Genomic DNA, 25,934 nt, shown 5'->3' with positions numbered 1-25,934 from the left:
GGAGGGCAGTGAAGTCCCCCATCACTCCAAGACACACCACCAGCTGCAAGGAGGTGTTATCCCTCTAGGGACCTTGAAATGCCTGGAGTTGCTCAGTGGAAATAGTCAATAGAGGATGGAGGAGAAGGCTGAGAAAGACTGGTCAGAAGCTGAGACTCCCAGTCCCACACACAGGCAGAAGCTCTTGCTGATATCCAGCCTGTTCTCCCATAGCTTGGCAGCTGCATCGGGGAGGTTGTCCATCATGGGACCCACAAAGGAGCTGGCAAGGAGGGATGCAAGCTGGGTAATGAGCAGACAGTAGCAGCTCATTATTACGTTGGACCAGATGTCGTTAATTTACTTTGTGAGAGCCAGAAAAAAAGAAGGAAGAGACTGACTGTTTCTTTGCCCAGGAGACCCCACAGTGAGCTTTGGCAGCTATAGTACCTCCTACATCAGGGTTTTCCTATACCAGCTGCAATCCTTTTGACTTGCTGCTTTGACATGTCCCAAGGGAGTCCTCAGACTCCTCCTGACCTGGGAGGCCACATGCAGGAGAAGCTCAGATGATGTGGTGCATGTTCCCGCCATGGGCCTAACCCTATATATGGATTTCTGGAGTTTCCTAACTCAGGAACAGAGTTGTTTGCCCCTCGGTAGAACTTGGCACTCTTTTCCACGAGTTTGGCCAGTTATTTTTTAGTATCTACAGCCTCCCACTGCAGGGATATCCATAGCTGAGCCACATGCTGTGAGATGAACCATCTCCTCTACTTTGCTTTTAACCTGCCACCCACTAGTCTCCATCACCCGTGATGACCCTTGTAGTGGAAAGGACAGTGAATAATAGCTCCCTGTTTACCTTCTCCATGGCATTCCACCAACTCCTGCAAGGTCTAGCTCTCCATAAGCTATTTTTGCCCAAGGCTGTTCCTCATACAAAGCCCACACCAAGCAACAGCGAAGGCCCCTTGTCAGCGTGAACAATCCTGCTGGTCCTTGCATTTCTCATTCATGGTAGGACGGCATTGGGGCATGGCTTTGACACTTTGTTTTTCCCACCTGCTATCATGTCTGCAGCGTTTTTATGCCATGGGCTATTCAGGACATGCTGTAAAGCAGGGACCTTTTAAAACAAAGGTGCCCCTGCCAACTGCGGCAGAAAGCAAGCCTGCTCACAGATTCTGGCCGCATACTGGGAGCTGGGGCCAGAATTTAGATTGGACTGGGTCCATTTTCATTTGTGCATTTGTCTTTTTTCTTGTTTTGCTTTATTTTTTTGAGCACTGAACCCTGGGACTAGCAAGTCTCCAAACAATCCAGTGATATCACCTTCAAGTGAGTCATGGGGAGGGCAGGGTGGAGAAGTGCAGACAAGGAAAGATCATGACATTGTCCTCGCTCAAACAACCTAAAAATAAAGGGATATGCATCCAGATGTGTGGAGGGGAGATTGCGCCACTAGCCACCCAACACTGGTGTCACAGCTTTGGGGAGCATGCCCATGGCTTCAGAGATTTGTAGCTGGCTGGGTTTTTTTTCCCAGATAGGAGCAGGGTGACTTTACCTAAGGGGAAAAAAAAAATGTGTAGGTGCACACACAGCCTACAAACACATATGCACATCCTGTACACACACACACACTGTAAGAACATCAAATAAATTACTTTTTTGCTTTCACTTCAGAGCACATACTTTATTGGCTCAACTTTGGCACCACCAAAAAAAATGAAATTCAGTCTTCAGCTCATTGATTCTGTGATCCTGTGATCATGTTTAGACTGAGTCCAGCCACTTTGCATGATGGGGGCAGCTTTCCCCGAGCTCACCTGCAGCTTTCTTAATTTGTTAATGATCCTGGAGATAATTATCTAGGGTTACAACAGGACCTGCAGTCCTTGCTCAGACCCGGCTCTGTCACTAGAATTCAGACTCTGTAAGATGTGGAATAACCTTTTATAAAATGATGAAAGGAATAAAGACCCAAAATGACTTTCAAGCCCCCCAGCAGTATTATTATAAAATTTTTATTTATTAGGCAAAGACAAAGTTCTCAGCAGGACCTCCACAAGCCACTGTGGAGCATTCGCAACAAGGCAGTGGGAAATATGAAGGGCAAGGCTCTGCATCCTACCCTACCTGGGAGCGTCCTACACTGCGATACAACCAGGATCCTCCATCCACCAGGAGAGCGAGCATCACTGTGTTTGCAGTCAGGGTGGAGAAGGAGCAGCTCAGAGGTCTGTCCCTACTCCCCAGGGATTTTATTATGTTGGGTGGAGACTTCCCTGCTGAGAGCACTACCCCCGAAAGCAGCAGTCCCATTCAGGCAGAGCAAGGGCAAGCCGTGTCTCCATTGTCCTCTCCCTGCAAGGGCTCCGGGGTCCCAGATTCTCCAGCGTGACAGGGCATTGCTGGATCCCAGTACACATGCTATGGTGTCGCTGCTCACCAAGACCACCCCACGGGTGGGTATCCCCAGGGTGGGTGTCAGCATCTCCTCCTTTGGACAGTAGCACCAAGGTTTGCCATGGAGTGTTGAGCTGGATGCCCAGGAGAGGTGTCCAGAGGGAGGATTTCAGGTGAGTAGGAAGAGCTCCTTTATGAAACAAGACCAGATTACATAAACTTGTACTATGACACAGGTCCTACAATATTTGGGAATGGTCTTTGACATTGCCCCATTCTGGCTTTGATGCTTTTGGGCCAAATCATCAAAAGTGCTCTGAGATATTGGGCTAAAGTGCTGGTGCTATACTCTGTGTTGCTGTACCTGATGCCTTACTCCCATTTTCTATTTCTGGACCTTGGAAGCATCTCACTGTGTTTCCTGAGTTCTTCAAGTGTCCATTACTCAGTACCATCTTCCACATGTCCTAACATCCATGCTTCTGTATAGTAACCACTACAAAACCCAGTTCAGAAACCCTTCCTCTCTCAAAATGTTGTTGCGTACTTGTGTGCATGAAAGCAAGAGCTAATTTTTTCCATATTTTACTCATTCCCTAAATAAGAGCCTGCAACTCTTCCTTACGTACAGCCTATCAAGAGAGGCTGGTGTTTCAGCGAGTACAAAGTTACCAGCCAAGGACCTGTTGTGGGGACTCCCTGCCTAGTTCTGTTCATCCCAGTGTGATCAAATGAGGAAACTATGGATGCACTCAGTACACGTCTCTTCCAAGGGGCACGCTTATTTGCATGGTAATGAGGATGGTAATGAGTCTCTTGTCTTCAGATGTACACAAGGTTCTAACGGGTGAAAAACAGCCAAAATTGAAATTCAGGGAATTCATAGGGTGGTTTTTTTTTTTTCCTTTTCAATTTGTATTTTTTATCTGGATGCAAAAGACAAAGCATGGAGTACAGAAACCGCATTGTGCAATGAACCACTAAACACTAGATATAAGTTATTATTTTAACAGCCATCAGGCTGTTTAAGCAAGCACCAATCTCTTAAGTAGCCTGGCTCAAGCAGGAATTACTAGTCTCATTTCTAAAGAGACCCTTCTTTTATTTGCTTTGTTACCGTAGCTTTTTGTTTTCTTTTCCTCTCTCTTAAAGTTAAAAAATGCTACTTAAAGCTGCAGCTCCTCTGAGGACCCAGTGCACATTACACAGAGTTCGCAACACCACCGTGAAAAAGATTATGGTCATTAGCCCCATGCTGCAGTGGGGAAACTGAGCCATGGAACCCCTCCCCAACAAGAGTACGAGCAAGATTGCATGCTTAGTGAAGTCCTTCACCCGTCTCAGCCCCAAACGTTCACACTGAGCAGAGGCAGGGTCAAGCTAGGACAATGCGATGTCTTAGGGCTGAGAGGCAAGCAACCCCTTTCAGAGAGGACAGGGCTCTGGGTAAAGGCTGATCCCTGGGCAGGGTGGAGAGTGGGTGATTCCAGGCAGGAAAAGCGATCCACCTGCTGTTGTCAGCATTTGAGACTGAGGAGAGGAATTGATGCTGGGCTTGGAAACCCACTGGTGGTCCACATTGCCCAAGGCATCGGATGGTGCCTGCAGGTCCAGGGTGGTGGGTTGAGGGCAGTGTGAGAAAGGGGCAAGGCTCAAAGTCGTGGCCAGATGGAGAACAGAGGAGGTGCTACCTGGAATGCAAAGGGGGATTATCCATAGTACCACTAGGGTGTTCAAATCTCCTGGCTAAACACTCAGGGGTGGTGTTTCTGCTGTGGTTAGAATTGGCTGTGGTGATTCAAGCTATAAAGCTCACCACTGTCCCAGAAGTAATAACACCCTTTAATTAAACACAACCAAGGTGAGAGCACTGCCTCTGAAAACTCCTGACCCCGGTGCTATTGCTCTGTTCAAAACCACAGGCTACAACACCAGCGACTGCTCATTACACTGCAAATGCCATTCATTTCCATGAAGTCCCCAGGTCTTTCCAGCACAGAGATGTTAGTCCTGCTCACTGTCCTTACTCAATGCCTCTTTACACACATATTGACAAACAGCGCGTACTCCAGCCCTACGACTTGGGTTTGCCTTCAGCAGATATTTAAGCTGCATGGCTGCGTCTGTGCTTTCCCTGCTTAACCATTGGAAAATGCTGAGATCTGTCTGTCTTCTCACACATCCCTGTGATGGAGTAGCCCACGTACCTAATGCTGAGTCTGGCTTTAATTTCTGCACTTTTTAGGGATGGGTGTAAGAAAGCTTTGCTGGAACCAGCACTCTGACTTTTCTGGATGAGGGGTTTTCTCTAGCAAACAGCTTGGAGAGCTTTTATGTAGTGTAAGTCCTGAATTTCTGGCTCCTGGAACCTGTTTTACTGTTTTGACACCAGGCTTCTGAGCACAGGGAAAATAATAACGCTATCCAAAGCTAATGTTATTTACTAAAATACAAATTAACACTCAGTCACATGGTGGCACGATTTGTCATCCAGAGCTAAAATTAAAAGAAATTAAGGCTGAGTCAGAAAGTTATTTCAGATCTGAGTGGGGAATGCTAAGTGATGGGGCCATGTGGGAGCAACACTGACATCTTCTGGATGCAAAAATAATGTCCAGCTTTGTCATCGAGAAAACCACTGGAACCTCCAGCAGAAAAGCGTTAATAGGGTTTGGGGTGGACAAAAGAGCTTTTACAAGTAGCAAGCACAAGTTTGGGGTGCTGGATATTATCTGAGCCCACTTTAAGTGTCCACCTTAGCATCACTTCAAAATTTGAACAGGTGTATGACAATGATGACCCAAAATATATGAGTGTAGGAGGCAAAGGGGTGTTGCTTTTCCATCAGTGCAGGTGACATGGATGTATCCATCCTTTTACGTTGCAGTGGTGAAATGTGCGGTGCAACATGTAAGAAGAGGCAGGACCAAGAACCAGTCCATGCAAACCAGCCAAGCAACAATTTTCTCTGTCTGATCTGGAATGGGACAGGGCCTGGCTGCCTTGTGCAGATAAACCAGGAAGGCATGGGGACCACTGAACCTGTTCCCCAAAATGCTGCCCTCAGCCCCTGCTATAGGGTCACAGAAAGCAGCCCAGCTCCCAGCTATGGAAGATAGCTCTTGGGTGCAAGTCTCCTGCATCAGTTCAGGGCAGGACAGCTGAACCTCCAGTGAGGTAAACAGGTTTGGACATGGGGCTGTTGGGTTCCTGCACCAGGATCCTCTTCAAAACACAGTGCATGCTGGAGTCATCAGGGAGGGTGGCATTAGCTGGACAGTTATCTGGAGAGAGGCATGAGAAAAATCCTCCATCCCCACTGCTCCTCATACTTGTGTAGCTCCTGCAACAAATAACAGCCTCTGTCCAAGCTGTATGGGCTTCCCACGATGGCTCACAGCTGTATTTGAGGGTGCTGGGTCCATTGCTAGGAGCCCTTTTGCAGTGGGGGCTCGGAGGCTCCTGGCAAAGATATAGTATTATCCATCATTATCACTTTAAAGGTTGTTGCCTTGCAGTCTTGCATGGTCAGATGTTCGCTCTGGTGGCAATGGCATTGTTATCCAAGGACCTAATAGCAGAGTCACACTTTCAACATTTTTTGCAGGTCTCGCCTCTTTCAGACTGGACTGACCACCGCCCTTGCTACCCTGCGCTGCCATACCCTTCCCCTTCCTCTAACCATGACTCTTCTAATCTCTTCCAAGGTTCTTTCTTCCCATCTCTGAAGCCCTCCGAAATGGTCTTCAAGGTCATCTTCTGGCTGGGATACTTCAACAGCTGTGTGAACCCCATCATCTACCCATGCTCCAGCAAAGAGTTCAAGAGAGCTTTCATCAGGCTGCTCAAGTGCCAATGCCACCGGAGAAGACGGCCCATCTGGCGTGTCTATGACCACCACTGGCGAGGAGCCTCCATGAACAGCTCAGTGCAAGACTCTGAGACAGACCTGAGGCCCAGGATTAACACCCTGAACAGCTCATTCATATTTAACTCCTCCTTGCAGGAGAGAGACAGTAAGAGGCGAACACTCAGCTTCAAGGGCTGGAAAATGCTCACTCCTTTCCAGAAACCAGCATCCACCCAGCTGAAGGAGAAGATGAACAGCCTTTCTAATAAAATCCGGGGTGGCTCCAGCAAAGGGGGGGTGACAGCCACATACAAAACAGAGGTGGAGTCTGTCTCTATCGGGATCCCCCATGACTTCGCGGAAACCATTGACTATCAAACCTATGACTTAACAGACTGCTGTGGGCTGCGAGAAACAGATATTTGAAGCCACTGGGACAGCTGTTGATGGTTTCTTTTGAGGTATCTAGCAGAAACATGAAGGGATACCATCTGTGGGTCTGTCAGGCAGACTGGAAGCAGCAATCAGGTATAAAATGCAGTTGCCCAAAGGTTATACAAGCATCCCCCACATGGAGGTCAACTCCTTCTCTGCAATTATGGGTTCCTTAAATAAGAGCCAATGGCATATCCCATTTTAATAAGCCACAGCAGGAGGGGAAGATGTGGGGTGGATATGGCCTTAGGACAAGAGCTGTTTCCTCCATAGGATGGTTATCTTTGACTTTGGAAGAAGCTGTGCAATTAAGGGAAACTAGGATGTCTCCTTTGCCTTAAAAACACCACCACAGAATCTAATAGAAAGATCAAACCCCAAAAGATGCCAACCCTGCCTTAGTCCATGTGATCACGTTTCCATCCAGAGGCAGCACCCAGAAAGGATGCTGCCGAGCAGTAGCTGGCAGCTGATCCTTTAGATAATAGGTTGGGAGCTTGTAGGTCTACAGGGCTGGGCAGGACCTCCAGCCGAGGCCTTTGCTTTGGTGGGTGAGCAGATTGTGGTTCTCCCAACCAGGGTTCAGGACATCCTGGCTCTCAGCCATCATGTCTGCAGTGATCACACAGCTTTGCCCCTTCCATGTAAACTGGTTTTAGGCAAGAGCAGTCCAGATATGTACACTGATGCCAACGTGTGTGCGGGCCTCTTCTCAAAGTCCAATCTGAGATGCATTTCTCATTTCACTTTCCAGTGAAATACTTTCAACCCACCTTCCTCTAGTGCACACACCTCTGTGATACAGAAGAAAGGAACTCCTTTTGGTGTTGGCCATCCCCAGCCTTCTTATATCCCCCTCTTGCTCTTATTTGCTGTCTCTCTCAGCATGGAATAAAGATGCATCCTAGGGGCTTCACTCAGGTCCTTACTGAACCCACGCGGTGGCTCAGGAAAGACAAGATGGCTGAGTTTGGGGCACCTTTCTACTACCCATAGAGTCAAAGCTAAAACGGAGCTGACATGCACTTGGAGCTCCCTTGTGTAGATGCATCTTCTCCCTGGTCAGGGTCATGCTCATGACTCTTCCCACAAGTGGTTTCCCACAGGCCTGATGCATCAAAACCTTCCGTGGCTAACAACAGTTGCCCTTGGTTATGCCCACTAACATGGTAAAGCAATGTTGGTAAGGGGGTGTTTCGCTCTTCTCATAGCCCCAGAGTGTAAGGTCCCCTCAGAAGGGCACCATGGGCTCTTGCGGGGACCGCAGGGAGGCTGGAGCCATAACAGGCTCATCTCAACCAAGTTCACACACCCCATGCCCACAGTCACCCAAACTCTGCTTGGCCATGTATTTCAGGCACTGGTTTTATCTAATTTCAGACAAGCAATGAGCCACAAAGAGACATCATTAGATTAAGCTGAGGGCAGAGGCATGAGACACATAGGAGATGGAGGCAAAGTCTGGATCTGAGATGCAGTGTCTCAAGCCAGGTGAGTAAAGAACAGCAACACAAAGTTGAGAGGTGGAGACATGACACTGAATGTGTCCTGGGTGGAAACTCATCCACATTAGCACTGTCCCCCAAACCCATTAGGAGTCTTTCATGAATGTGCCTACAGCACATCAAGCTAATCCTCTTAAGCATGGCTGTAAAAGGAGATGAAAGGCTACTAGGGATATAAAAAAGAATGACACCTTTCTTTATGCTGTTCATTTGCTTTAAAGGAAATCAAAACAGAGGAAAAGTTGGACTTCTTTTAATTTTTACTTCTTCATACAGTGCATACTAAGATATGATATCTGGAGTTGGCCCTGTCTCAACACCCTTAACACCCTTCTGCCCTTTACTCAGTGCCAGACCCCAAACTGGATGAATTTCTGCATGAAGACCTGCAGATTTTGTCTGAATATTTTCCTCCCAGCAGTACATCCCACCAAGGCACATGGGCAGCATTGCACTTACACTGAACCCAGTCTCATTACTGCTGCATGTTTGCCAGCGTCTGCAAAATCAGCCAGAGGTTGCCAGCTTGAGAGGTTCAGCCCTACCAAAGCAAGGGCCCAATATGCCGTGGGAACCTCTGTGAGGAAGTGCATCTCTTTTTTCCCCATTTCTTTGGCCTTCAAGGAAAGCAAGACCCCACAGTGATGATGGGCTGACACAGACAGTCATTTTGCAGTGGAAGGACTGCGGCTGCCACTGGCTTCCTGGGTGTTTTTGCAATCCTGATGGGAGAGCACACTGCTGGCACTGGGGAGTAGCAGAGAAGGAATCAGGGAGAGGACCATTGCTGAAGAGCAGAAATGCCTTGAAGGTCCTCCTGGAAGGTTACTCCTCCCACTGTCCACCCACCTCTTGGGATGCATGTGCACACACGCCACTGTTGGAAGGAGTAAATGCACCCAGACCTGCATTTTTGGCCCCTGGTGACACTGCTTTGCAGGTTTAGCACACACAAGTCCATAATGTAAGCAATTTGGGGGCAGTTTAGGATGAGCTGATACACATATAATCAGAAGTGAAAGTCTAGTCAAGGGGGAAGATGGACATTTACCGTTAAATGCTCTCTGATGCTCAGGAGAAGCTTTTTCTGGTGTCTTTCCACAGTCAGACACCCACAGCATACAGTAACGTGTGCATCCATGGCCATACAGATACACATACACACGTTACTACATTTATATATATATCATTTCCAAAACAGCAGACATCCTGCTATAAATGGGGACTTTGAAGGGCCTCTTAGCAGTTGCTGGCAAGCCATTTATTCCCAAGAATGAGCGGAAATCATTGATTACACTTGTCCCTGATCATTCAAATACGCTTCTTTCTTTTTTTTTTTTTTAATCCAATTTTGAAATATTTACATTTACAACCTCCAGCCCCTTGAAAGCATCCAGAAGGGAAAGAAAGATTAGTCTGGGGGTTTCCTGCCTCTCCATCCCAATTCTTTACAGACCTACAAGGGAGAAAATGTGGATAAGGTCTGTTTAAGCACACATATGCATACACACACATAAATGATGCCCGAACTTTGGCTCATTTACTTTCCTCCATTGCAGCTGTGTCTGCCTTTGATCAAGCCCTGAGAGATGCCCTAGAAGGTGCTGTAGGAAAGTCCTGAGCTCTGCTGTGCTGCATTCAGGCAAAATACTTGTTTCTTACCTAAGCCAAGCACACCACACACACCCCCGCCCCGTCATTTAACATCTTGCAACAAGAGGCAATGCCAGGGCTGGACTCTGAGGCTCTACATGTAAAGCTTCATTTAGAGTAGACAGGGCTGCCTTTGCTGGCAGGGGAGGAAGGACAATGTTGTATGAAATATGACCTGAGTGTCTAAAAATGTGCATTTGTCTTTGATTCCCTCGATCTCCAAGCTCTCCTAAGTTTGGAAAAATGGGCTCAGACCTTCAGGAGGTAAATTTGGTCTGATCCCGCTGACTTCTCTGGACCCACAAGAGTGTGACTAGCTGAGGGTATGGTCCCATTTCTCCAAATTTGCCAAGCAGGCCTTTTCCCAAAGCACCCGTACCTTGGTTATCCAGCAGCTCCCACCTCATCGCGCTGGCTTTGTGTCAATATTGCATCATCAGACCTCACTGCTTCGACAAACCGAGTGTGCAGGATGGTGAACAGCAGCTTTTTATGTCAGTAGACTCTCATGAGTCCTATTTAAGGGGTAAGGAAGGTCCCTGTCAGCCTGAGCTGGACTGCAGTTGGGTTGCATTACTATTGTTTACAGTGTGTATATAAGTGTACATTTTCTTTAGCAGACATTGGAATTTTTTATGTATAGATTTTTATTTTTCATCCCCAGATGTATTTATTAGCCAGAGTATTTCTGTTCTGTGATTCAAGTTCCATCAGGTTGATGTAAGCTCTATGAAACAGAATGCACATATTTTTGTTTGTTTGTACCAAATACATGCACAAACCTGTCTAAAACATTGCTGTGAATTGTTGCTGTGTCTGATTTCCAAAAACAGGGGTTGTAGGGGATGAGGGAGGGAGGAAGGAAAACCTGCAAATTATCCACCGTTGTTTTTTTCTCAAAGATTTTTTGGTAATTTTATGAGGATAATTGCTCCCACATGCAAGAATTTACGACAAAAACAAGTTCGAAGAGGACTCTCTCAGCTTTGTGCCACACAGAGATGAAAGGCTCTCACCAGCTGTGCCTTCTCCGAGATGCTCCCAGGAGCAGGAGGAGTCTGGATGCAGCCATGACTCATGGGAGTGGAGGAGGGCAGGAGGAGGGAAGACTGTTGCATAGTTGGTGGTCAGGAACAAGCTCTGGTGAAAGAATTTCCATCAGAGTAGGGGTTTTTTTAATGAAAACTGAAATTTGAGCTCATTCAAGATTTCTCTGGAAATTTTCCATTTTCTTCTAAAGTTAAAATTCCAGCATCACTCACAAAATCACTACCCACGGTGAAATGGAAATAGCATTTCTTGTGCTCCTGTCTCACTCCAGGTACTCCATTTCACAAAATGCAGCCTCTAGAAACTGGGCAGTGGTGTCTCAGGGCTGGGTGTCTTGGGAGGGACCCTGAGATGGAAAGCCCAAGGGGGGGAATAGCAAAAGAAGACAAAATACCTGCCACACCTCTAGGACACTAGAGCAATATCATAGAGCAGAGTCTGAAATGCAGTGATAGGGGAAAAAGAGCTCTGAAAACATCCAACGAGGATCCTAGAAATATTTATTCACAAAACAAATGGCCAAACACAGCCCGAGGCTGGCTGTCCTTCAGGGATGGCTCCAGGCAGAGGCAAAGCAAACAGCCACCAAATGCAACTCATCACCTTCGGGGAAAGATTGTCACGACTTCACCGTCCATTTTGCTAATGCTCCTGTGTGGCTGAGTCAGACTGATGGTGGGGAAGGGGAATGGATGCTGTGTTCCCTGGCGAGCCCGCAGCAAAGTGTGCTCTTGACTGATGTTGCTCGCATTTTTTAAAGGATTGTCAGGCCAGGCTGCTGCCCTGCTTGGATGTCAGGAAGAAAGCATTAGGTGTTTTGCTGTTGACTTGTCCAAGGGTACGATAAGAAAGACCCATGCCATGGTCACGAGGAGTGAATGAGCCTACGGAGTCACAAGGCTGGGCTGGGCATGTTACTTCTGCATTCTTCCTCACCCCAAGTTTAATCCATTCAGAACACTGTGTGGCCTGAGCTACACAGGCAGGGTCAGGTGCCAGGGCTGCACAGTCCTGGTGTCTATCAGAGCCTGGGCTGGTGCTCTCATAGCTCATCTCACAGCAGCATGTAAGAGACCATGCATCCATGCAGCCTCTCAGGGATCGTATGTGACCTGTGCAACTCCCAGTGGATCCTTCTATTCCTTGCCCCATGCATCCTCAGATCTGTTCCTCATGCCCACCAAAATCCAACCTATGACTCCTCATGCTTTCCATGTGCTAGCTGGACTTTGCCTGGGCAGAGGAGTGGGTCCACTTGGAGGGGGAAGAGTGCTAGGACACCTTGATCCTGGGAGGAGTTTGGTTCCCTTGTTTCACCCGAGGCCTTGGTGTCCCTTCTCCATGGCATAGCCCTTATAGACAACCTCCAGCTGCAGAAGAGGCTTTCTTTCTGCTCTGGTGGGCAACCAGTGAGCAGGTGATTTGCAAAGCACCTTCCTAATGCTGGCCATGATCCAAAGCGCAGTCAGTTATCAGGAGCATGTGCTCTTTGATCGCCAGTGAGATAAGGAGCACCCCTAAAAGCCTGGTGATAACTGTCCAGGTAAGTTCATTGCTATTTTAATTTTCTTTTTTTCATATTTATTCAGGTTTAAGGGAAACCACCACTCGGTATTTCGGTTGCTCTTGGCTCTACGACGGACTTGTCATCATTTGAGACTAAGCATTGGCTGAGCTGCTGTATTTGGGTCCCAGCACACTGGAGCTAAATCTGGGCAGAGCCTGGACACTGCCTCAGAGGTGGGAGCACTGGCGTACTTTTGGGGATGGCTCCTTCGATTAGCACCCTTTCTGAGACAAGAGAAGGCAATCAAACACACGAGGCCCTGTGATCTGTGCCTGACCACCCAGGTTCCCCAAAAAGTTAAGTATAGTCTCTTCCAGGTCCCACTCAAGCCTAGCAAATAGCCTGGGTATTGCCTTAGCAGTGACACATGGTAGCTAAAGATAGCCTAGAGACACCGCAAAAAGCCAATCACTCCTTTAGAAAGCAAAGGACATTGGTAGCAGCTGGTGGTTTTTGGCTCTTCTGTTTCTGCATCCCCATTTTGAGGGGTGTCTGGACACCCCTACGCAGCTTCTTCTCATCTCATCTCACCTCATCTCATTCCCTCTTTGCTTCCTCCAGTAGTCGTCTTTGGACCTGGCCAGCCTCACAGCCGACATGTCATCTCACAAAATCTGTGCTTTCTTTCTTCTATCCTGCCCAGCTGTTTTGCCTATTTAAGTCCCATAGATCTGTTCCCCTGACCCCATCCAGGAAGGTTTCAGACCAGGGTTGCCACACCGCTAGGCAAACCTAGGTGATCCTGCCCTAATACCCTCCTATGGGGTTGTCTGCACACCTTGAGCCTGGCACATCACCGGATGGGAGCCTCAACAGGAAAACCTTCTGGGCACAGCACAGCACTTGCAAGAACTTACCAAAAATGCTGCTGAGGTTTTGTGGAGGATCACCTGCTGGGATATATGAGAGAAATATTTAAATATATATACATACATATATATATATATGTTGCCTATCTGAGACAGGGAAGGGAAGGGTAAAAAGGAAAATCAAAAGGGGATGTAATATGAAAATATTGGATCAGTATTTGATAGCAGTCACAGGGGAAAGCTGCATGTTAGGGAATTTTGGGGAAGAGATGGAAATAACATTGAAAATATCTTTGCCCCTCCAAATAAATCTGTGACATACCTGTAATTTGACTACTGTTTGCTTTTCTGATTAGCCCAGCTCAAAAAGGAGAGCATGGACTTAGAAAGGGGTCAGAAAAGGCTGACAAAGGTGACCAAAGATATGGGACAGTTTCCATCCCAAGAAAATTAAATCAATGGGCACTTTCTTTGAAAACAGAGATGAGCGAGAAGGAACACAATGGACGTCTATAAAGTCAGGAGTGTCAGGGAGAAGGCAAACAAACAGTGGATAATGGTTCACTGTTTCTCAAAGTACAAGAACTAAATTATATCAAATCCAATTATCCAAATGAACAAAGCGAGGTAATTCTTCACATCATGCATACTTAAATGGTGGAACTCATCACCCTGAGATATTGCATCTGCCAAAATTCTATAGGGGTTAGAACAGCCATTAGGTGCCTTCATGACAGAAAAGTCCATCAAGGGCTGTTGGAAATTTATATGTAATACCTGATCTGAGAAGTCCCTGTGGTAGCAATTGTTGTCAGCTGAGAGAATATTTCAAGGGATATTTCACTGTAGACTTTTTCTTTCCCTCTATCCCTCCCAAAGTTTCCATCGTCGGAGGGCAGGGACTCAGCTAGAAGGACCCAAGTTCCAAACCAGTACATCCATTTGTATGTCCCCCTCATCTGGATGTTGGGCAGCCCATCAGTGCCAGTTATGTTGTTCATTTCTCTGCTCATAGGCTAAAATGAGAATATACATAGAAAAGAAGAGAAAACTCATCCAATACACATCAGATGAACAAGGTCATACCATTTTGCCATTGCTGTGTGCCAAATCCCACAGGGAAATTTCTGCGACTGAACACCACTCAGAAATTGAAAACCGTCTCCTGAATAGATTGATCTTTAAGCTCTTTCCCCAGAGGACAGGCTAGTAGCTGGGGCCAGGAGTTGCCCAGACTTCCCATGAAACTTCAGCCACTTTGTGCAAAGGTTTCAATTTCTTTTCCACATTCAGACCTCTGAATATCCCTCCATGGAGACACAGATCTTGTGTGGTGACATCAAGAACACTGACAAGTGGGTTTGCTTTTCCTAGGTGCTTTCAGTGGGATTCAGCTGACAGATTGAGACCTCTCCACTCCAGTAAGGTGCCCATGTATGAGCCAGATGTTTAAACACCATTATGGAGATACAGGCATTAAAAAAAAAGAAAAAGGTTGCCTGAATATAGGTGTTTCATGCCATTTAAGCCATCCTAGGTTATCCAAAGATATCTGTACATGGCCAGGAAATAGGACATAAAACCTGTTGTGCAAAATTGACTCAGGAACATGGCAGAATAACCTGATCTGAAAGCTGAGAGGAGAAATAACTGTTGGGCAAAGAACAGGCATAAAATGAAGTTCTGATCCCCACCTTTCCCCCGTGGGAAGAGAATATTTACTGTGGTTTAACATATCATCAAAAGTCAGATCAGCGCTTGACTTGCAGGATGGCCCACACCACCCAGTCCCTGTGGCATCCTGGGAGACAGAGTCCTGCCAAGAGGGTGGGAAGAACAAGTCAGAGATAGTAACCTGTCTTGAAGTCCCATGAGGCCAGAAAAAAAAGGGCTTAGAGCAAAATGTTCTGTTCTGCTCAGTTCAATAAACCAGACTTATCTAACTTTAAAGATTTCCTGTGTGCAACTCTAGCGGATAATAGATGTCTTGGGGTTTGGAGGGTAGGGTGTAGGCATCAAAAATAATTTTTATGCATTTTCTGGAGATATTATCTTCCATTTATATGCCCAGCTCTCCAATTTTGCTTTCACAACACAGCCTCAAGCAGGACATTTTGCATAGTTCTGAAGTTCTGCACTTCTTTCCTTTACCTTCAGGAAGACTGAAGCAAGGCAGGGACTCTCCTCATGATAGGTCCAGCTGACCAATGCTAAAAAATCTCACTAAGACCTTAAAGAAAGCATGCGAGCATTTACCAAAAAAAAAAAAATCAAGGCCCAATCCAGCTCCAGGGTGGTCAACAGCCAGCTGGGCATGAGCCAGCAGTGCCCGGGTGGCCAAGGAGGCCACCAGCCCCCGGGCTTGTGTCAGCGCTGGTGTGGCCAGCAGGGGCCGGGCAGGGATGGGGCCCCTGTGCTCGGCCCTGGGGAGGCCCCACCTCGAATGCTGGGCTCAGGTTTGGGCCCCTCGGGACAAGAAGGGCCTTGAGGGGCTGGAGCGTGTCCAGAGAAGGGCAGCGGGGCTGGGGCAGGGTCTGGAGCACAAGTGTGCTGGGGGGCGGCTGAGGGGGCTGGGGGGGTTTAGCCTGGAGCAGAGGGGGCTGAGGGGAGCCCTTCTCGCTCTCTGCAGCTGCCTGAGAGGGGCTGGAGTGAGGGGGGGGTCGGTCTCTGCTCCCAAGTCACCAGGGACAGGGCGAGAGGGAACGGCCTCAGGCTGCGTCAGGGGAGGTTTAGGTTGGAGATGAGGGAAAATGCCTTCCCTGCCAGAGGGGTCAGGCCCTGGCACAGGCTGCCCAGAGAGGTGGGGGAGTCACCATCCCTGGGGGGGTTCAAAAGACATGTAGATGTGGCACTTCAGAGAATGGTTTAGGAGGCCTGGGGGTGTTTAGGAGGCCTGGCAGTTGGACTTGGTGGTCTTAGAGGCCTTTTCCAACCTTAATGATTCTATGATTCTATATTTACTATATCTTCTTCCACAGCTGCTACATTCTGGATGGTAAAAAAAATTCCTATGGTTGATTCTGAAATCTCATTGAAATCTGACCATATAATTAAGCAGCAACACCACTGCTCAGACATACAGCATTGCTTGTTCAAACCCCACTGCTGCCTCCTGCAGATCTGTGGTGGCTGTAAAGCTTGACAGAATAACACGTGGATCAGAAAATTGCATTCTGTTGTAGCAGGAGGGTGTTTTAGGAAAGAGAAGGTCCCAAAGGCTAGCTCTCTCCATGGCCAGGAGGCTTCAGGTGGCACAGTCAGAAGAGGAACACCATTGCAAGAGCCTTGTGAAATGGAGAGTTTCCATTTCCAGAGTTTCACAGAAGGTGTTTTAAATACAGAAACTTGACAGGAACACAAGAAAAGACCCCAAAAAGCCCAAAGCCCAGCAAGAACCAATGAGAACAGTTATCCCACAAGCTCTTTGGCATTTACAAGTTGCCTTGACACAGACTAGAATTTCTCAACAAACTATTGGAAAAAGGGAATGTCCTTGGGTAACCCTACTTTTATTACAGCAAGGTAGCTTTATGGGTTTAAAAGGCTTGCTGTCTTGACAGCACTAATGGTAATCTGTGAGTAAATTGCCATTGTTTTATGCATGTTTACTACTACAGTCTTCAACAGAATCATTTACAGTACAAATGCAATTTAACTTTGATTGCTGTGGTGTTTTCATTTCTAACCTGTTTTAGGCTTGCAAGTTTAAAGGTTACTTCTTAAAGGTTTAGGATATGAGGGTTTTGACAGTGTATAAATATGTTCTTATATAGGTAATATTCATAAATTTGTATAATTAGATATGTCTACATAGGTATACAGAGATGCACATATAAATATGCATAGATCTTATGCTTTTAATGTTTTTTTGTGCTTTCTTGGCAAAAGCACTCTTCTCTCTGTGGCTACCTCCACACCCAGGCTGTGTCCCATGTCCTCCTAAGCCAGAACTTACTCCCCAGAAGTCAGCATGTGGAGCACAGCTGCTGAATCACCATGTGGGTGATGCAGAAATTAATGAGTTTTCTGATATTCCATTACTGAAATCTGTGGCCCAGAAAGGCTGTGGGTTCTCCGTCACTGGAGTTCAGGCAAGTATTTGTCTTAGGCAGCACTTTAGATAGGACGGAATCTGCTGCAGGTGGTGGAGCGATTTAGGCATTCTGAGGTTCCTATGAGCCATATCATTCCATATTCTATCCTCTTCCATATGTTCTCCTCCCTACCCTACTTCTGAGGAATTAGAAAAAGGTTTTTTCAGGTTTTGTGAATTGGCCACTTATTGCTGATTGCACTATGGGTATTACCCCCACCTCCAGCTTTCAGAACTGAGCAAGGATGAACGACTGTGCCAACAAACTGCCTGTAAAATGGAATAAACATTTCCCCACTGATTAATGTAACTAGGAGACATAGTTTAGCTTTTCTTTCTAGTCTCCACTTTCTCCTGTTATCCTCTATATGATCCTCCTTCCTCTGGCACAGGCCTATTCCTGAGAGTCGTGAATACTTCAGCTGAGCTCCTCTCCTCACAGAGCACACCTACAGCAGTCACGTCTTGGGATCTGGGAAAGCAGGACGCTTTCATTCGACAGGCAAAGGACTAGTAAATCCACTGGCAGGCAGCTGAGGTTAGGCAAATTAAAATTAAAACCAAAGTGATCACAGGGAGTAATTAACAACTGGAGCATATTTTCTCAAAAATGTGAGGGGTTCTTGATATACAAAACTTAGGAGAGAAGAAAAAAGAATTATCTTATAATGTATGCTCTGGCTCAGGGAGAAGTAATGGGCTTGATGTAAAAATTTGCTCTCCTCCCCTGCTTATACAGGAGGTGAGGCTAAATTACCAATATACACTGGTCTTAAAAATAAATGTTTTTCTGCCTGACTTGGCAAATCCTGCTGAGCTCAAAATATTGCCCAAACATTGCACTTGTTTTGCTCAAAGGAGAAAGTACAATGTGCTGAGGCATCTGACCCAAAGGAACCTGGATGGAAAGGTCTCCTCTCCTCTGCTCTCCTCTCCTCTCCTCTCCTCTCCTCTCCTCTCCTCTCCTCTCCTCTCCTCTCCTCTCCTCTCCTCTCCTCTCCTCTCCTCTCCTCTCCTCTCCTCTCCTCTCCTCTCCTCTCCTCTCCTCTCCTCTCCTCTCTGGCTGAGAAATTTATTTATTTCTTACTTTATTTTTAGCATCCATTTTCTCTGCATTACATTTTTCTCATTTCATCAAGGGTCCCTGCAGCTATTTTTAGCTAGTGGAAATTGGCCAGAAAAGTTATAATTTTTTAAATCTTTTCATTTAGGTATTTATTTTGGAGGGATTTGTTAGCAGAGAAAGGACCCTGACTGGCAGCCTGAGAGGTCTCTCTCTCTATCTGTCCTCTCTTTAAGCCAAGGAATTGGATTTTGACATACAGGGCATATAAAGAATTGGTCACCAATGGGCCTCAGATTGGTGAAGTTTTCTAATCCCCTTTTTATCCCTCCCCTACGCTCAGTGCCCGAGTTCCCCTGAGGCAATAGCCTCTGTCCATTGTAGATGGGCTTCCCAGTGCTTCCTGACATGAGGTGAACAACTGTTCCCGCTCTGCTGTCTGTAGATGGGTGTAATTAATTCACTGTTTATAGACCGCCATGTCCACCCTCACCACCTCCTTTCCAAGGAAGCAGTCTTATCCTACTTAACATATCTGAATATGAATTTTTCCCAGACCTCTTACTGCTGTCCTTCCCTTGACCTTTCCTAGGTCCATTTAATCCTTTTTCAGAGTGTGTGGCCAAAATTAACCTGACTATTCCAGTTGTAGTTCCACCAGGGATATCATTAAGTTTATAACATCATCATGCACATGGCGTAATAATATTTTTCTTTATTCTCAATTCTTTTCCTAGTAATTCCTAACATTTTATTGGCCTTTTCGACCCCCGCTGAGCACAGAGTTGAAGTTTCTATTTCAGCTATTCATAAAGATTCAGCATCTATTTCCTGAATGCTAATGACTACTTTTCAGTGCATGACCACCTCTGCATACCTTTTTTCTTCATCCACATTATTTTCCTTCCAGTGGTATTAAATTCACCACCTGCTAATCCAATATCATGACATCTCTTCCACAAATATTCACATTTAGCATTAGCTTTGACTACCCTGAATAATGAAGGATTGTCAGCAAACTGTCACCAACCTATTTACACCTTTTCTCAGATCCTTTTGGAACACAGTGGCTGTTATGGGACCCAGCACTAGCTTAAGAAAATTTCTAATAGCCTTCCTCTACTGTGAGAAATTACTGTAAAATAAATTTTTTTCTGCTTCTCTGTTTATTCCACCAGTAATTAAACCAGAAGGCCTTTTACCTTATCCCGTGACAGCTTAAAGAGACAGGAAGGTTTTCAGGATAGACTGCTCAATATTAGACACGAGGCCGTACACGCTACGAAACCTTCATAAAAGGCAATATTGACTATATGGAAAGAGAAAAGGAAGAGTAATGGATGGTATCACAGGAGAGGAATTTGCAAAGGCCATTAGCGTATGGATACTGTGTACAATATGCATCACATGCCAACTTCACTAGATCAAAAACTTTTTTTCCATGGGAGCAATGGACAGCCTAATAGCAAAAGTCAATGATGTGGCAGGCAACTGCAAAGTAAGAGAGTCATGTACTTATTTTAAACAAGAAAATGTTGCTTGTGGCAATGTATTCCTAAAAATATTGTTAGCAACACAGAAAAAAAGAAGTCATGGGCAGTGAACAGATACAACTCGGGCTTTGCATGAATTAGCTTATTCCTATTAATAATTTAGGTAAATATGAAAAAACAAAATCCATAATTGCACTAGGTTGGAAATACAGCTTTAAAATATTCCAAGCCCTTGGTCTCTTCAAGAGGTAATATCTAAGGGAGGGATCAGGTACCAAAATAACTGAAAAAGGCTTTGGAAATATTTTCAAATGAAATTGGAATCTCTCAGCTGAGTCCAGAACAAAGGAGAAAAAGGCTCCTGCTCTGCAGCTCACTGTGAGGGAGGCTGAAGGAGGAGCTGGATGAACGTTTTGCTTTGAGAGTCTTAGATCAAACCGAGCAGCCAGAATATCATCACTAGTTGAAAAGGAAAAAAGAAGTAAAAAGAAAAAAGAATTGGTCTTTGCATTTGCATAGAACATGAATAATTAATCAAGGAAAAGAAAAGTTCCCCATCCAGGGGAGACAGCTGGGCATTGATCCTGATGCATCGGCAGATCTCTAGGAGATGTTCCTGGGATCCCCCGGGTTGGGGAGGGTTGTTGATTCTCTGGAAGGCCAGGCTGCTGTGCAAAGGGACCGGGACATGCGAGTCCAGAGGAGGCCATGGTAGTGCTCAGGAGTTTGGAGCATGCACACAAGGAGATGCTGAGGGAGCTGCTTTCATCCAGCCTAGAGAAAAGAAGGTCTTAGGTGGGCATCTGGTTGCACTTCTCGAATGGGGTCGCAAAGCCAGGCTCCCCTCAGAGGTGATGGGCTCAATGTTCAACAAGGGAATTTCACATTAGATACAAAGAAAAAAATATTTCCTCTGAGTACAGTGCAGCCTTGGACCAGGGGTCCAGAAAGGCTGCGCAGCCTCCATCCTTGGAGATACTTGAAACTACACTGAACAAGACCCTGAACAACCTTGAGGTTGGCCCAATGTTGAGCAAAGGGTTGAAATAGAGGCCTCCAACCTCATTTATCCCTCAAGCATATGGTTCTGTGGAAAACAGATCATATATGCATAAGGCTTCCACCTCTTCCCTGCAGGAGATGCTTTTTTTGTAGGTTACTGTTTGTGTTGGGCTAAATTCCTCTGAGGCTCCAGTGAGAAATGCCACCCTTTTTTCCATGAGCACAGAGCTTTACAGCAGTCATTTTGTTCTGGAGAGAAGCAACAGGAGGGCATGATTAGAGGCTCTGAATAGCCTTAGAAGAAACAGCTCTTATCAGGCTGCAGAGCAGCCGTATGTACACCCTTCAAACAGCCTCAGAATTCGCTGGGCACATTTTTTAAAGACACTTCATTGAGAAACATTGGCCACTGTCCAGAATATTGAAAACATAATAAAAAAGTAAAAATGCTCTTCTTCCCTGCTCGTTTTGATTTGTTTATGTCAAGGGGAAAACACAGTCCCTGTTGTTTCATTTCAGATGTGCTTTTAAGGTCGACACACCCTGCATCCCAACATTGCTCATAAATCATTAATGACCTAAGTTTTCATCACCCGACTTTGTTCTGACTGGTTATAGCTCTTCATTACATCTGTCCTGTCATCAGAAAGGGCCAGCTACAAGAAGGGCACCGAGGTCAAGCGATGGACTTCCAAAGGAAAGACCCTCCCACCCTGACATGACGGTATTTAAAGTCTGAGTGTCATCAAGGCGGGTACCAGGAGAGAGGAGAGGAGGCAGTGTTGCACAGCAGGAGCTGGTTGTGACCAATTTCTCCAGGACACCCCACATGGGTGACAGCCAACGTCGCCCAGCGCTTGTGTTTCCAAGCTCAGCAAGGCCTGGGAGTCATTTGGGGGCACAAAGAGCATTTGCCCAGATAATGGAGAAAGTCAGTCTCGTTTGGATTTTTCTCAACTCCAAAACAGAAAGCAAGTAGAATGCTGATGACTGAAAGTGAAATTTGTCATTAAAAGTGGAAAATAAATGGGGTGTACTCAGGAGAATCTAGACATAGAGAGACTGAGTCACTTTTATGCTAATACATCTTCATCAGACCTCCCCAGTGCACACATAAAATGGTCTTATTTATTGTAATCGATGTTTATGATAAAAGCGCTCTCATATTCTCTGTGTATGTACGCAGCTATCCAGAAAAACTTATTTTTCTCTCCCTTTTTGTTCTCCATAACTTCTCCCCATTCTTTTTTCTTTGGAAGGTGTTGCTTTCAAGTGAAGCAAGCAGAGATATCTGCTCAGCTGTGTCACGGCAGAGGCTGGCTCACGTGGGTACCGCACCTCCATCTTTGTCCCTCGTCACCAGTGGCTGGTGTGACACTGATTGCCTCTCACGGCTGAGGTGCACAACTTCATTTCTCATGGCCTTCTCCTTCTCTTTATCCTCCTCCTTAGTGACTCTGAGCTAAGAAGAAGAAAATTGTTGCAGTTACTGAAGGGCTGATGCTCTGATCTAAAATAGTTGTAGTTCAATAAAGGCCCAAAATGCAGCAGTTTAACTGCAAAATGCCCTGATCTAGGGTGGTAAAATCAACTCCAAAGGAAATAAATATAAATCCTACAGTTGTTCTGATCTGCTGGGAGGGTTGCCTGTAAGCATTCCCACATTAAAGTCCACTGATCCTGCAGCTGATCTCTCCGAATGCTTTGCATCTCTCAGTTGTGTCTGGCTCAGATCTCTTTCTAACCAGGAGTGTTATGAACCACATCAGCATGTCTTCTCCTCTCTCTACCCCCTTTAAAACTCTTGATCATGGTCAGAATACCCTTAATTCGTACAGGGATTGGGAAAACCTCCCCACTCCCAAACTCTCTTCCCCTGCATGCAATTTAACCCTCACCTCCACCATGGCAAGGACATCTGCTCCAGGCCAACATCCCCCACCACACCCATGCTAATGACCTGGAATTCATTAACCTTTGCAAGACTTACAGTCTCCTTGTACCATAGCCCAAGCAACCCATGGGCAACTAGGGTGAGCAGGCATGGAGACAACCACCCTACCAAATTCCAAGAGAGGTTTGTGGTCCCCTGGAAGGGGTGATCACACTGGGACTAGGGGGGCCAGTGAGCCCTCCTGCCTAACCAGGGCCTTTAATAACATGGGCATGGCCCCTGGTGCTGCACTCCTCAGTCCTTGCTCCCCAACATCTGCCATGCTACATATTTCTCCAGCTCCAGAGCACAGGTGACAGAGCACCTCTGGTCTTGCCCTGGCACAGAGATGGAATGAAGCCAGAGGATACTGCAGTGCCAGGATCCGGAAAGTTGTCTTGTGCCAGCCAGACATAGCACTCAAGGACCTGCTGTAGACCTAATGTGACAGGGATATCGCAAAAACCCATCAGATTAAGCCGGAGATACCCCAGTGGCTTGAGTTCCCTGCCAAGTACATGTCAGGGATTTCAACATTTTGATTGCACCCACTCAGAATCATAAAATCATCAAATCGCTCAAGCTAGAAGGGACTCATAAGGATCATCAAGTCCAACTCCCTGCCCAAACTCATCAGACAAGAAAGTTAAATAATCATACTTGAAGGGACAAAACTGAGAGCAGATCCACCAGTAAGCGCCTACAGCAGAAAAAAAACAAGCCAGCAAAGGGTATCTTTGCCCGTCCATGAATGACTCAAAATATGCAGAGAAGCTGACAAATTTTTCATGTGGCTGTTGCTGCCAGAGGTTTTGACTTTCAGGAAAAGAGCCAGTGCTTATAATCAAGCATCTGAAAATTGCGTTTGGTCAGAGCAGCAGCACTTGTACAGCTTTGCAGCTCTCAGAAGCAAACAGCCTGTACCAGGGAGATGCGATAAAAATCTGTGATTAAAAAAAGACCATCTCTTTTTGACAGCGGGAGCAGGTCCTGCCATGCCATGGCCCACTGAGATGCTGTATTGCTGGTGCTGTGGGAAGGCAACGCAGGCTCACCGCCGTGCTCGTTAGCCTCCTCTGGAAGGAGAGCTGGCCAGGTAACCTAATCCCAAGAGCTGTTTTCACTTTGAATCTGCAGAACAGCAAGTCCCAGCACACCTGTGGTCTTCTGCATCCTGTGACATCAAACAGTCTGCATTAATTCACATGCTTTTGCAAAATACCCCCCTTATTTGTCTTGTAAATAATACAAATGCTTTTTAGTCTCTTCCAGCGAACTCAGCTGTCTCTAGGCTCTGGATCCCAGTTACCACCATCCCAGTGACTTTCCAATATTTTTCTGAGGACTACACATTGATTTTTATGTGAAGGTGCTATCAGTATTAGTCAGCATCCCAGTATTTATAAAACATGGTTTTGTTTGTTTTCTTGACTGCAATTATAGAGTGAAAAGAGGTTTGTATTGACCTGTCTGTCCTGGTACAGAAGTGCCACTCTCAGCCAGGCTCAGGTTATCTGAGAATCCTTTCCAGCTCAGGATTTGCTTAATTTCTCCTCTTTTCTGTGTTAGTTTGCATTTTATCCATGCTTAATTTCCTCTCCTACGGGGATGCTCATTCCCTTGGCTTGTTTAGGTGTCTCTGAAGTTCCTCCTTGCTTTTGGCTACCTGAATTAGTTCTCTGTCATCAGCGGATTCATCTGCCTCTATTTCCAGGCCGTGTATCAGCACATTACCAGCACAGCACGCCTGGGACTAAGCACAGAGCTGTGACCTTCTCCCATAACTGACCATTTAATCCTTCTCTTCTTTCTCCTAGGACAGCTGTAGAGCTATGACAACAGTTTCCTACTCATCCCATGACCCCTTAGCTCCCTTAGGAGGATCTTTAGTGTGACCTTGTTAAAGACTCTCTGGGTATCCAAATGCACCATGTCTACCAAATCTTCTTCATCCATCGTTATGCTGACATGTCATTGAGTCGCAGGCCCTCCATGAGGCCTTTCTTCTCCACAAGCTGCTGGGTCCATGCTCTCCTGCTGTGAGCTGCCTCCCTGAAACTTCATTATCCTGCTTTTAAATATAATTTCAAACTAAATTCCCCAGGACACATGTAGGGAGGGATGACTTGTAATTCCCCAATCTCACCTTAAGGCTTTTTGAATATAAATGTAACTTTCCCTATATCCCTGTCCTTCCTTCTTTTCCTTAGTAAGTCAATCAAGTCCTATTTAAATTGCTTAAAAATGCCTGCCCAGACAATCCAGACCCCTGGGAAAGGCCTCCTGAGTCAAGCTGTTGACATTTGCAGTTCATGGCTGGTGTCCTGTGATGGCCTGCAGGGACGTCTACAGGGCAGACACCTGACATGCCCACTCCATCCACATTTAACCCCAAAACTAGAACTGCAAGGTTTATCAAGCAGATAGACCCAAGTATGAGCCAGCTTATCTCTGGAAACCATGCTGAAATATTAGCATGGGGCAACGCTTCAGATAATAATGCCTCAAGGGGGGAGATGTAAGAGGGACTGCAAGCACCATTTTGAGAGTTGCCTTCCTCCTCAGCCTCCTCCCTTTACAGGGAAGCCCAAGGCGGGTCAGGGGAGTCAGAGTTTTATAGCCCCTTCACCTCCAGCACACACCCCACTCACACATTTATTTGGATTTAAGACATATATGCTCTCCAGTTACTCTTCTCAGTTTCCACAGAGGGAGTCTCAGCATTATATATGGTTCACATGTTCTGCCTTCCATATGGAAACAGGATCAGGTGCTTTACTGTGAGCTTCCGCAATGAACCAATTCCTGTATCTGGGGTTTGGCTTTAAAAACTCCTATAAATAATTCCCTGTTCTACTTCTTTGGGTCAAGAGGGTTTCTGCCTAGCAAACACAAAGGGCTGGGTAAACCAGAAAGAACGTGTAATAGAAGGGAAGTATGTAAGAAAATCAGAATTGCCTGGACAGAGATGGAAATAGTGCCGTATTACAGAAGGCAGATAAGCACTGGATTAGCTACTAAGTGTCTATATGATGCAGAGCCATTGGCAAACAGCTACCCCCAATATCCCAAAGTCATCTGGAGTCTTTC

The 25,934-nt window shown here is 46.1% G+C and overlaps 1 protein-coding gene across 1 annotated transcript in view; it reads left to right on the top strand.

Moving 5' to 3' along the window:
* Positions 1-10,628, top strand: part of ADRA1D (adrenoceptor alpha 1D) — a 51,948-nt gene extending 41,320 nt beyond the window's left edge. Inside the window, exon 2 of the mRNA XM_064448878.1 lies at positions 6,099-10,628. Coding sequence (XP_064304948.1) covers positions 6,099-6,667 — 569 coding nt within the window. The 3' untranslated portion in view covers positions 6,668-10,628. The remainder of the gene's footprint in view (positions 1-6,098) is intronic.
* The last annotated feature ends 15,306 nt before the right edge of the window (positions 10,629-25,934 follow it).

Source organism: Phalacrocorax carbo, chromosome 4 (assembly GCF_963921805.1).
Source record: "Phalacrocorax carbo chromosome 4, bPhaCar2.1, whole genome shotgun sequence".
NCBI classification, from domain to species: domain Eukaryota; kingdom Metazoa; phylum Chordata; class Aves; order Suliformes; family Phalacrocoracidae; genus Phalacrocorax; species Phalacrocorax carbo.
Note: the sequence above shows the minus strand (reverse complement) of the source record. Positions and strands in the feature narration are given on the sequence as shown.